We start from the raw sequence: 13514 nt of genomic DNA, 5'->3' as shown, positions 1-13514 counted from the left end.
ACCCTGGGAGTCTACGGCAGGCAGAGCACCCACTGTCAGAAACGGTGGGAGGATCTGAGATGCTGGGCACGGATGACTGTGGAGGCACTGCTGGGAATGGCCTCCCAACGAGGAAGGGGTGCCCGGCGACCCCTGACCCCTCTCACGGCCCACATACTGGCTGTGGCCTATCCGGAGCTGGATGGGCACTTTAGGGCATCACAGCAGCCACAAGAGGGTGAGTACAGTGCCCATTGTATCAACTTACGCATGGTAGAGGGGTACCCGGGTGGGGGATGTTTGTCAGTGGGTGCCCCAAGGCCAGGCAGAGTAGGTCCCATGTTCGGCAGGGTACTGATGTGATATTCCTCCTACCTAGCTTGTAGGCATCCACTACTAGGCAGGGCTGAGTGGGTCCCAGGTATGCTGCAGTTGGTGGTATGTGTCTCTCCCCATGACCTGGTGGTTAGCATTGTTACTGGTAGTGCATTGCATAGTGTGTAGGCCTGTTCCCTATGTGTGAGGGGGGTATGTACACCACCGGTGGTGTTGGTGCAGCCATTGACCCAGTGTATCCTTTGTTTCTCATCCCCCCTTTTTGTTTTGTCATCCTGTCCTTATGTGCATTAGCATCATCTGGCGGAGGAGCAGAGGCACCGGCGACGGAGGGAGCTGAATCCCACAGGACCTAGGAGGGAGAGTCCACTGACGCTGAAGGCTCCAGTGGGACAGAGGGCGAGGAGAGCACCACGGAGACTGGAAGGGACAGCTTGGACACAGATTCCTTCTCCGATGGAAGCTCCCTGGTGGTATTGGACACTTCTGTGACCACCCCAGCTGCAGGTACAGCCGCCACCCCCATACCAGCACCACCATCCCAGCAGCCCCTCATCGTGTTGCCCATGTCCACTTACCCAGGAGGGTGGGCATCTCCTTTGCCCCAGGCACCTCAGGCCCTGCCCCTGTGAGCCCTGCTGTCCTGAGTGAGGAGGCTATTGACCTCCTGCAATCCCTCTCTGTTGAGCAGTCAACCATTGTGAATGCCATCCAGGGTCTGGCAGCCCAAAAGGAACAGACAAATGCATTTCTGGAGGGCATTCACACTGGCTTGGCGGCCCACTGAGATCCATCCAGGCTCTGGACTCCTCTCTTATGGCAGCCATTGTCCCTGTTTCCACCCTCCCCCCTCCAACTTCCTCTTCCCAATCCCATTTCCCTCAACTCCAACCTATCCCAAGCACAGATGCAGACGAGCATGCACACAGGACAACACACGAGTGGCAAAGGCAAACACTGGCACCACACATCATCCCACAGGCACTCACATAAACACCATCCAGATACAGACATACCAACATCCACTACCACTGTGGCCCCCTCCTCCTCCTCATCCTTCACCTCCCTCCCAGTTGCGTCTACACTCACACCTGCATGCACTACATCCTCATCCACTACCGCCATCACCAGCACACCTATCAGAACACACACCTCACTGGCAGACACCACCACAACAGATATGCACACGTGCCCTGTATCCTCTCCCACTGTGTCTGTCCCCCCTTCCCAAGGTACACAAACGCAAGCACTCCCAGCCAACAGCCACCCACCTCACAGGAGCATCCAGCCCAGGCACCTGCACCCAAACAGAGCAGACAGGCACCTCCTACAACCACTCCCAAACCTTCTCCCTCTTCCTGCCCCAATGTCCCTAATCAGCTTTTCCTCTCTACTGTTGGCCTCTTCCCTACCCCTCCCCCCATCCTTCACGTCTGGCCAGGGTGGCTAAAACCTAGGAACCTCAGCCACCGAGTCCATTGACCCAGTAGTGTCCTCACCCACTCGTGTTGGTTAAGGATCCAGGGCACCAGGCAACCTCAAGAAACGGGTGCCTTCCCCAAGTGCTGCCTGGAACAGCAAGGAGCCCTCTGCAGCTTCTGCTCTGAAGGGCAAGGTGCCATCCCCAGCGGCTGCCCGGAAGGGCAAGGAGCCCTCCCCAAGTGATGCCCTGCAGGGCAAGGTGCCATCCTCAGCTGCTGCCAGGAAGGGCAAGGAGCCTGTCCCAGCTGCTGCCCTGAAGGGCAAGGAGCCATCCCCAGCTGCTGCCAAGAAGAGCAAGGAGCCATCCCCAGCTGCTGCCAAGAAGAGCAAGGAGTCATCCCCAGCTGCTACCAGGAAGGGCAAGGGGCCTGAACCAGCAGGCAGGAAGGACAAGGGGCCTGGACCTGGGACTCAGTCAGAGCCCCCAAAAAAAACCATGGTTGTGAAGTCGTCCGAGGCTGCAGGGGATGGGCAGGAGCTTCCCCCCCCCACAACCACCATCACCACCAGCAGCAGCACCACCACCAGCAGCAGTGGGCAGCCGTCTGAGGCTTCAGGGGATGGGCAGGAGCTTCCTCCCCACAACCAGCAGCAGCAGCAGCACCACCACCACCACCACCAGCAGTGGGCAGACATCCGAGGCTGCAGGGGATGGGCAGGACCTTCCCCCCAAAACCAGCAGCAGTACCACCACCACCACCAGTGGGCAGCTGTCTGAGGCTGCAGGAGATTGGCAGGAGCTTCCCCCCCACAACCACGACCAGCAGCAGCCCACCACCAGCAGCGGGCAGGCGTCCAAGGTTGCAGGGGATGGGCTGGAGCTTTGCCCCACCACCAGCAGCACCACTACCACCACTGAGCAGCCGTCACTGCCTGCGGACGTTCTGTAGACCTGCCTCCATGGGCTGTTGTGAGGCCTGCCCCCTGCAAATCCTGTGGGTATGACACCCATCTGAGAGACTGTGACCTTGCACACCCCAGGATCTGAAGCACAGGGCACGATGCCCCCTCCAGAACTAGTGGGTATGACACCCACTCACCCCATTCTCCCCAGGATCTGAAGCACAGGGTACAATGCCCCCTCCAGAACTAGTGGGTATGACTCCCACTCCCCCTATCCTCTTCAGGATCTGAAGCACAGGGCATGATGCCCCCTCCAGAGCATGTGGGCAAGTCACCCACTTGAGAGACTGTGGCCTTGTACTTCCCAGGACCAAGCACAGGGCATGGTGCCTCCTCCAGAGCATGTGGGCAAGTCACCCACTTGAGAGACTGTGGCCTTGTACTCCCCAGGACCGAGCAATGGGCATGTTGCCCCCTCCAGAACCAGTGATCTTCTATCCTCTGCCGGCTGAGGTGCCCCTCGTTCCCTGTCCCTCTGAGGTGCCTTCCTATTTTCCAAATTATGTCCCTGCAATGTTCTCTCCGTGTTTTTGCAGTAGACAAGTGGGGCCTTGGACTTTGTCATGTGGCCCACGCACATTGAGAACTGGGCTGTGTCCCTTGAACTGTACATGTGTATATACTTTTAGATTGAATGTTCGTATTTTTACTGTATTTATATTATTACACTCATTTTCATCTATTCATGTTATCCTTGCATTATTCCTGAGAGGTACGGGGTCAATATGTTTTCTCACTGCATCTGATTGTGTGTATGGTGTTGGGGGTGGGTGTGTGTCTTGTGCGTGTGTCTCACTCTTCCCCCCCCCCCATGTGCTAGGCGGCTGTACTCACCGTGGTCGTCTTTGCTGTCGGTGTTCGTGGTGGAGCAGGGCGTATTATATAATTGGAAAGATTTGCAGCTTGGGCTCCATGGCGTCGTGGTTGTTCCCTGTGTCTCAAGAGGTGAGTCCTTTCCCTTCTGAGGTCTGTTTCCACCAGGCTTTTGCTGTTGTTGGTACTGCCCCGGAAAAGGTGGCGGATTGCAGGGTCTTAATACGGTTGGCAGAACATTGGCTTCCGCTTGGCTGTAGGCGGCTACTACTGTGGTGCCTGTTGTTTCCGCCCTGATGGTCGGTGTGGTAAAGTGGCTGTCTATCTGAGTTCTCACCGCCATGTTCATAATTTGGCTGTAGTTACCAGCAGCCTGTTGGTGGTATTACCACTACTTTATCACTGACAGCCAGGGTTGTAATGAGGGCCTATATTTTTTAAAGAAACTGTACAACAAACAAGTTGTTTAGGCATATCAAAAATTAAGGAATTGAATATGCCCAGTATTCCATCATCAGGTAAATTTGACAAATGGCAAAAGATTTTAAATGTTACTGAAGAACACTCCACAGGTGTGTCCAAAATGAGTCATAAAACTTAATACTTTCAGGTTCATACAGGTAGTTATTGTGGCCAGTGGACACACATTGTTGTCATGCGCGTTTTGTAAACTCCACAGCGGGTTTTAGAGTAAGCTGATCTGACCCTCATTACATACCACATCACTCTCATATTGTAACCACATATAACGTTGGCAAACTATGTCAACAATGGTTGAAATCTTCCACATTAACAAGAACAACTTAGTCTCCTCTCAGAAAACACAGACTTATAAAATTTCTTGTTAGGTCCAGGAAAACCATGCACAAAGCGCTTCTTATATGCAATATATAACGAAATTTGGAAACTTTCACAGAAAGAAGTCGCCACCCGGTAGAGGCAGATCGATCAGGAAAATTTACAGAAAGCTCCAGCTGTAGTAGATAATGAAATGAACACCTTCTCCAACTGCATATACACACTTTATAACATTGTTTCATGTGCAATTGACATCAATGAAAATGACATGTCATTTTTACCACATGGACAGAGTCAGCTTTGGTCCATTATGCAGTTAGGTTGGACGTTACAAGTTCTGAAAAAGCATTGGGTGCCCTGCAACACATCAGCTCTGTGGAATTGTTACCCACGTTTAATTTGATGTGACAGCAACAAATAATGGCTAAGAAAGAAGCAACATATGTTTTGTTAAACTTCCGAATGTTAGAAAAGGTGCCTTTAACTGTGTCGTAAATACCATCTCCAGTTTGGTTAGTACATGGGGGTATTAGTCTGCCCATTTCAACATTTCAATTCACCCACACTTGCAGCACATTCCTGTTGGCAGATTTTAAAAGCTAGATGATAGTTACATTCATTAGGTGTGGGAGCTACCATTTACATACAAATTTTTCAGTGGCATGAAAGAAGGTTTGTTTAGCGGGAGCAAATGCGAGACTTCTGTAAGTCATTTGATGATATTGTAAACAGCTGTCCTTGCACGGAGCATGTAATGCTTCAGCTGCAAATTTAGCTTGTTATCTGAAGGGTGTTCTGTCCCTTTGGTTCATCCGGTCTTTCAAGTGCTCTTGAATGGGAGGTACGTGATGCTAAATGATATCAGCAGTTGTGGAATGCAAGCTGGAATTGCCTATGTAGTTTCGGCCTCCCAAAGTGTTACATGTTGCGGAAAAGTACTTTTCCCCCCCACGCGAGTAATAAAAGTAGGAGAAATTTTGCCTCCTAATACTACTTCTTATTTATATTTTGACTAGCTGAGCAGACTAAAGGCTCTTTTGCTTCAAAAAAGGTATGACGCTTACAACTGCCCACAAGACCTTTGCTCTCCAAGTGGCAAGCTCATCCACAGAGATGCAATCCTCTTTAAGTACAAACTTTCCGAGACGTTTCAGTATACTCTTAAGCCTCATTTTTAACACGTCTAACACAGCTACGATTGTAAACTTCTTTAAGGCTGTGGGTTCTGGTTTTGTCAGCACCTTCTCCTCTATATTTGTCATAATACCTTCAGCCATATATTCTATTTTTTCAAGTGTTTTGGGGAATTCCCTTTTACTTTGGCATCAATTAGCGGCATTTTGCGGTTGCTATTCTTTCTTGGCAGTGGCTGTCCCATCTTAACAAGGACTGATGGCACTTCTAACAACCCAACTGTGTTGTGAATGCATGATTCAGTATTTCGGGGCACCACTCCTGCAAGAACTGGAGGTCAGCTGGTCTTTGTCATTCAGACTGGTTCCGAATTGTGTGGAGCCCATCTTTCGATGTTTGTGGTGCCCATTCGAACATGCATCAGAAGTGTGTCTTTACCATGCAGTGTATACCTCCTTTGGATGCTGGTCTGTTGGTGTTCTCGATGAGGGTTCATTACCAGACAAGCACATTGAGATTGCAATTGCTACGGGAAACTTGCTATGAGCAGCCATTTGTGGATCAGGTGGCTCTTGGTGCTGAAACACCTGGCACTGCACACAGGATGCTGCAGTTTTGGCCGGAGCTATGGCTGAGGCAACGAAACTTGAGTGCTCCTTTTGTATTGGTTGGGCTTCATGGGGGGTGGCTCTGTTGGCGCAGTCGGTGATCGGTGACAGTTTGTTCTAGGTTGGGTTCGGTGTCAATGTGGGAGGGGTTGAGGGCATGGTTCCACTGGCTATCCAACACTTTGCAGCAGTAAACCATTACCATATCAGCAAATATCAACAATCAGAGGCAACAGGGTTCACTATTTTTAAAGAAGGAATGATATTCACATTTTCTTGCGTTTCAGAAGATACAATAGGCACTTTTCTGAATCATTTTGCAGTACCTTAGACCGATACTACAAGTCCCATAAGCATAACGTGCCCCTTATGTTTTTTTACAGACTGCTGCTTCAGATCCTGTTCAACATATGTGCACTGCAGAGGAATGAAGCTTAATAATGATAGATAATGTGTGGTAAATTAAATTTGGTGTGTGTCTCAGGTGGGTTATGTATGATAGGGTGGGTGAGGTTTGACAGACAAGTAGTTTTATGTAGTATGTATGATAATTATGGGCGGTAGATGTATGGTATGTTAACTGAAGGGAATTAGGCAGGGAAACAAAGTAGGTTTGATAAGTACAGCAGGTGGGTATGTGAGGTTAGTTATGGTTTGTAAAGTAAGCATGCGTGCTAGTTAGATGTGGTAGAAAACTATGGGCCTCATTTACAAGGTCTGGTGGCGCACGGCGGGTGCCGCATGTCCCTGGCTGCACCGCCCTGCACCACTAGGAAAGGGCAGAACTGCACCGTATCGGCAAGATACGGTGCATTTCTGTCCTCTTCCCCTGCGCTGGTGCACAAATTGCTGTCATGTGCCAACGCAGGCATTCTTGCACCATGATGCAGGAGTGCCTGCTTTGTGGGGAAGATTCACAAGAAGTGTTTTCCACTTTCCATGTGCTGCAGAATGCAGCACACATAGAAAGAGGAAAAACAGGGAGACATAAAGATATTCTCCCCGTTGCATCACTCTTACGGCACCCCTCGGGTGGCGTAGACATCCGTTGCATTCCCAGACTTGTAAATCTGGGAATGCATCAGATTCCTTTGACTTCCATGGGTGTTGCATGGGAACACACTGAGAAACACCCTTGGAACACACCTTTCACTCAGTGTAATGGGTTAAAGGGGTCATTATTTACCAGGCCATAAAAAGCCACTCAAGGTGGCTTTGCTTTGTGTGTCTATGTAAATATGGGCTGGCACACTGTGCCACTGGAGCATCAAAACAAATGACCTTCCGGTGGCACAGTATGCCTCTAGGGCCTCGTAAATGAGGCCCTATGTATGGTAGCTATGTTAGGTACACTAGGTTTTGGTATGATAGGTAAGTAGACATGGTAAGTCAGTAGGTGTAGTGTATAGCTTTGTTGTATACCATAGGTATGATTGATTAAGTATGTCGGACTCATTAGGTATGTTATATATATGATAGGTTTGTTATGGTTAGTTAAAGGAGGGTAACTATGGTAGGAGTGGTAGGTGGGATGGTATATACTTTAGCTATGGTAAAAAGGCTTGTTTAAGGTAGGTATGAAAGGATAGATATAGTAGGAAGGTGTGCATATTAATTTAGTTAGTTGGGTATAGCAGATTAGGCATGGTAAATTAGTAAGGGTGATAGGTTAGATATGATAGGTAGGTATTAAATGTTTTGAAGATTAAGTATGATGAATAAATACAGTTGGTAGGTAAAAACCTAGGTATGTTCAGTAGGTATGGTATGATATATGTGTGAGGTAGGTACAACTGTTAAGTCCCCTTGGTAGGTAAGTGTAGTACGTCTAATTGGTGTTGTGTACTATAGGTTTGTTAAATATAATAGGTTAATAGTCAAGATAGGTTAGGTATGGTAGGTTAGCTAGTTTAGGTATGGAAGGACAATAATTTTGCATGATAATTAAATGTTTGTGCTGTTAAGTCATTTTCTGGACTTCTTGAATACAAATCTTTTCATTATTATTGAAGAGCACAAACGTATACTATTGTATTTTTGACAAAGGGACAGAATATTTGTGAGAAAATCTATGTGCGCACACATCTTAAATTTGGGAAAAAGGAAATTCTAAACCCAACATGTTGTTATAGCAGCAAAGTAAAACAAATACATTCATGAGGGTGATTATTGGAAAGCTCTGCACCCTTATCTTAACATATGCTTCAGCATACAAACAGCAAACAATAAAGCTATCCGTCAGAGATTAACTGGTTGTTGTGCCAGCAAACTAACTTTTTGAAAGAGCGCACAATGGTGTTCATTTTCAGCTTGCATGTCCTGTCAGTTCTATATCTTATCAAGGGAGTACCAGATGTGCCCATTCTCAGAATGTGATGGTCTAGACCAGGAGTTCTCAACCTTCTGACTTTTGTGAACCCTGCTAATTAATTACTGGAATCTAGGGATCTACAATGAGTCGTTTATAGAAACTGAGAACCCCCGGCCTAAACAATTTCTATGCTTTGAAGCTCAAAGCAATACACAACACAAAATCAAGTATACCCCCAAACAAAAGCTCAGATATTGAAATGCTTTGTTTAATTCTCAATCAGATATGGAAATGGTCTTCACATTTTCGATTTTGCTTCATAATTTGTAATTGTAATTTATTTATTTTAATATTATTTAATTTTGTAAAACACAATTGTGGACCCGTAAGTAGGACCAGGAGACCTTGGACCACAGCTTAAGAACCACTGGCCTAGACTGACAGCCCACTTAAGCAATGGCAAACCATGACAAGCACATAAAATGCAATGTTTGAAGAGGGCTGAACCAAAGCCAACACTCTGTCTATATTTCTTTATTCTTCTTTTTGATATATGGATGAATATAGTTCCATCAACAGACAGCTAAAGATGCCTGTAGCAAGACATAACAAAAGTGTAATAAATTAGCCCAACTTGTCTTCGCTCTTAAATTGGTACACTGTAACAACTTGAGTCAAAGGATAATTCATTATTCAAAATACATGAATTGTGATAAAAACATTTATGACGCTTCATTGGTATTTGGAAAGAGCACATTAAATAATTACAGAACAACACATCCAAAAGATGACTTGACAAGCAAAGAATCCTTTTTATAATATAGGCCTGTCCCACATGCACAGACGTTTTGATCCACCTGCAAAGTAAATGTCTTAATGTGGTAGTTGTAAAACTGACGATAACTACGATTTCAGCTACTTTAGCACGTTTTGCTTACTGCAGAAACTATGACTATTATTAAAACATATAAATGGGTTATTTTTGTAGGGGTTTAAGTAAGTACAGTTCGTAGTCAGTCATGAAGAGGTTTGCATATGTACGTGTAGCAGTCTCTATGATCTGAAATAAATGGATAAAGATACAATTGTGAATGTGATTTGGAATTGTCAAACATTCCTAGGATGCAAATTTGCTCTTTTTTTCAGGTTATGGTGTTTATCCATGGAGGTGCTTTAGTACTCGGAGGGGCTTCGATGTATGACGGCTCTGCTATATCTGCCTATGAAAACGTTGATGTAGTCATAATTCAGTATCGACTCGGCACTCTTGGATTTTTCAGGTGACTTGTGGTTTTAGCAGCACATATCAAACAATTAGTTGTGCATTCATGGTTTTAATCACTGTGTAGCAGATGGCAAATATTGCTGAAATATTTTCTTCCTATTGAATTCTGTGCCAGCCACATTATACCATATTCTTTTGTGTCGATACATGACATGCCTCCAATCTTAATTGTATGTTGTTTGTGTTCAGGTATTTATATTTTCTCTTCTGGCTCATGTCTATTTTGTTTCTAAATTTATATTTGTTTTTCAGCATATCTTTTATTTTATTGCTACACCTAAACTACTTTTAACCATTCTTGCCATTTCGGTGTAGTCGTAAACCATGTTTGCCCCTTTCTTCCACACCACTAGCTCACGACCTTCTTGGGTGGCATTCTTCTCTGTGAAGGTCTGCTGTCTTTGTAGCTAGCCATACAGTAGCGGTTATACCAACTCATCGATGTGTTTACATGCTAAAAGAAGGTGATGCAGTGATATCCAGAAATCACAACCTTTGCATTTTCCATTTATCACTTTTTTGTTATCTCTAGCACCAGAAGCTGAGAATTTCTTGTGCTTGCACAAGAAGGAAACACCCTTCAAGCTCCCATGTCTGGCTGTATGGGAGCAGCTACCCTGCAGCCAAAGGTTTTTTTTCGTGCCAATCAGCATGCCATTGATGCTGGCCTCACTGAAATCAGATCCGAAAGCGACTGGGTTCTGAAGAGTCTGAGTTATTTTAGTGTCATTAGTTCTGGTGGTGCAGTTGAGCCTCCGAGCGCTGGTTACAGTGGGAGGTGTACATTGGAAACAGGCGAATAGCCACTTTCCTTTGGTACCTATCCCTAGTATATCCAGTATATCCCTGATCAGGGATATACTGAATATACTAGGTAGATATGTTTAGACAAGAGAGTGCCCCCCCTCCGTGGTCAATTACTCTAGCCAATACCAAGCTCTGTCCAGTGTGTCTGCCCTCCCAAGGGGGGGTAGAATGGACTCTGGGGGGGTTAGAAAGCACAGCTAAAGATCAAAGATTTTCTTTGTCAGAAATAGGGTGGATGGCCATTCCATATTGGCACCAGGCCGGGCCACTTCACCACTCTGGGAGTAAAATGGGAACTTTGCTCTGCAGTTTGAGGACTGAGTGGAGAAGGGAGCATAACTAGACACCAGTGACTCTTTTTAGAATTCTGTATGGGTGTGGCCTGGCCTGTATTGTTATTGGGCTGCACCGCTCCTACCAGGGGCTCACACAGCCTGTCTGCTTCCCGTTTGGAGGACAGATTAGGGGGGTTTACTAGCTACCTGTCTGACCCAGGTGGGCCAAAAGCACTGCTACACCCTTTAGACGTTTTTTGGCATCAATAAGGTGGGGTGCCCCATATTGGCTCACGGCCACACCTCTTTGCCCCAGGGATACCAACAGTCTTTTAACCTCTGGGGAGGGGGGCAAGGGTTGGGGACTATTCCCCTAATCTGCCCATTTAGAGCGACAGAAATCACCACTAGACAGCAGTGATTATTTTATTTTATTTTTTACTATGACTGGGGTTGATATAGGCCACAGCCTTCTCCCCCCCCGGGACACCAACAGTCTTTGGGCGGCCATGGTGTAACTGCGGTGCAGCCGCCAATGCGGCCGCACTCCCTCCATGCCCATTCTGACATCCCTGCTGGGCCGGCGGGTGGAAACTATGTTTCCACCCGCTGGCCCAGCGGGGATGTTGGCCGCAACATGGGAGCCGCCTCCTAATGGAGCTGGCGTGTTGCGGCCGTGCGACGGGTGTAGCTGCACCCGCCGTGCTTTTCACTGTCTGCTGTGCAGACAGTGAAAAGCAGTTTGGGGCTGTGCCAGGGGGCCCCTGCACTGCCCATGCCAAGTGGTGGGAAGGGGAGTCGTAATCCCCTGGGCAGCGCTGCAAGCAGCACTGCCCTGGCGGATTAAAACCGCCGGAACGACCGTGGCGGGAAACCGCTGGGACGACTGTGGCGGGAAACCGCCGGGACGACTGTGGCGGGAAACAACCGGTCCCGGCGGTGCGCCGCGGTCGCAATCCGTGAGTTTGTACCGTCAGCCCTTTATGTCCCTTGGGAGAGGGTTTACTGCCATATTGTCCCCTAGATAAAAATTGTAAGTTTGCACTTGTATAGTGCACTACTCACCCGTTAGGGTCTCAAGGCGCTGTACTCATACCGCTATAGAACCCCTCCTGGCTTTTCCCTGTGAGGTGCCCAGAGGGACCCATTAATTAGATTAGGCACCGAGGCGAGAATTATCTGGTCAAAGGGAATTGAGCCCAAGACATGCCGAAGTGGGACTTGAACCCTGGTCTTGAGCCAGATCACTGCTTCAGGGTCTGCCGCTCTAACCATTGTGCCACTACATGAGTAGAAGGCCCGGTTAGAGAGAAAGTAATTTTAGAGGAAGTATTGCCTGCATAGGCAACTGTTTCTCTGCTACATTGGGCTACCTTAGTCATTCTTTCCAGCAGCGTGAGCAAATTTGTTGGGGCTTGGGCCATCAAAAGATCAAACCATATTTCTTCCACCATATATTTATATCTCCCATTGCTCATGACAGTAGCAAACCAAAACTGTTATTATGTGAAGATCACATTGACAGTCCAACCTTACATGGCCATGGTTTTGGCTCATTCTTGTCTGCCACAATAGGCCCACTTGTAAGTAGACAACCATTGTTATCATGTGAAGAGTTGGAATACAGGTTGGTAGGGCTTTTGCAGTTGGCTAGATGTTTTGGAGTTTTCTGTCGGAGGACTTTAAGTCTTATTCATTCATACCTTCACATACACTGAGTATTCTGGAAAGAAAAAATAATGGGTTCCATGTTACCTTGGTGGCAACATCCATCAGAAAGCAGGTGAGACACAATCTCAGGAACTTTCATTCAGTTCTTGTGCAGGTTGTCTCTGTACAAGATCTGTACATCCAAAGTGGGTGTATGTCCCTGGATCTACCCATGTTTCCGTTGTACTTTCCAACAAAAACATAGCACTGTAAATGTCACACCTTTGAAATGACCAAATGAAGATGACATGGTAGAGGATCCTAAAACAGAATAACAAGGCAACATTTTCATTCCACATGAGAAAATAGACTCAAGCTATAGGTTTTGTGGACACATATACTTAGCACAAGCAAAGAAAATAATAAACATCGAAGTCAATATATGGAAACTTTGATCAAGAAACATCTTTGCATTGCACTTTCCTCAACTGACGATCACCACCACATTAGTATCACAGATTGATATGTTCAGTATGTCACAGGTTGTACTGACATTGGAGGTTACAATATGTAAAGGTACACTTCTGAAAAGAAAATGTCAATAACATCTTGACTTCAGCTGATTCCTTCTTCTTCACCACATTCCTTTTCATTCGGCATTTCAACATGCTCACCCGGTGGTTCTTCAGTCTCCATCCTCTATAATGATTGAGATGTTCCGTCACACAGCGATGTTGTGCAAGATGCAGCAAGTAACCGTGATTAGGCACACCTTATCGGGTGAGTAGAGGAAGGCTCCACTGGTCTTCTCCAGGCACATAAACATGGCCTTCAGGATCCCAAAAGGCCGCTCCACTGGCCTCTGTGTTCTTCCATGCACCTCATTAAAGCGGACTTCCCTTGGTGTTGTTGGATTCCTCAGTGGTGCTAACAACCATGGTCTGTTAGGATAAGCAGAGTATCCTACATGGAAGCAATATATCAATAGATTAATATCATATCAAGCCATTGTACCTTCCTAAACTAGGATTGAAGCAAAGGATCCTCAATTCATATTGTACTTAAAAACAAGCCAGGCCCTCTCAGCTCCACGTTTTGACATTTGCAGGGATATGGGGCTGTTCCCTAGTACA

At 46.8% G+C, this 13514-nt stretch overlaps 1 protein-coding gene across 1 annotated transcript in view; it reads left to right on the top strand.

The window, feature by feature from the left end:
* The window catches only part of LOC138267779 (fatty acyl-CoA hydrolase precursor, medium chain-like), a 410618-nt gene that overhangs the window by 146308 nt on the left and 250796 nt on the right, over positions 1 to 13514 (top strand). Inside the window, exon 5 of the mRNA XM_069216979.1 lies at positions 9511 to 9644. Coding sequence (XP_069073080.1) covers positions 9511 to 9644 — 134 coding nt within the window. The remainder of the gene's footprint in view (positions 1 to 9510; positions 9645 to 13514) is intronic.

Source organism: Pleurodeles waltl, chromosome 12 (assembly GCF_031143425.1).
Source record: "Pleurodeles waltl isolate 20211129_DDA chromosome 12, aPleWal1.hap1.20221129, whole genome shotgun sequence".
NCBI classification, from domain to species: Eukaryota; Metazoa; Chordata; class Amphibia; order Caudata; family Salamandridae; genus Pleurodeles; species Pleurodeles waltl.
This window is presented reverse-complemented; position numbering and strand designations above follow the sequence as displayed.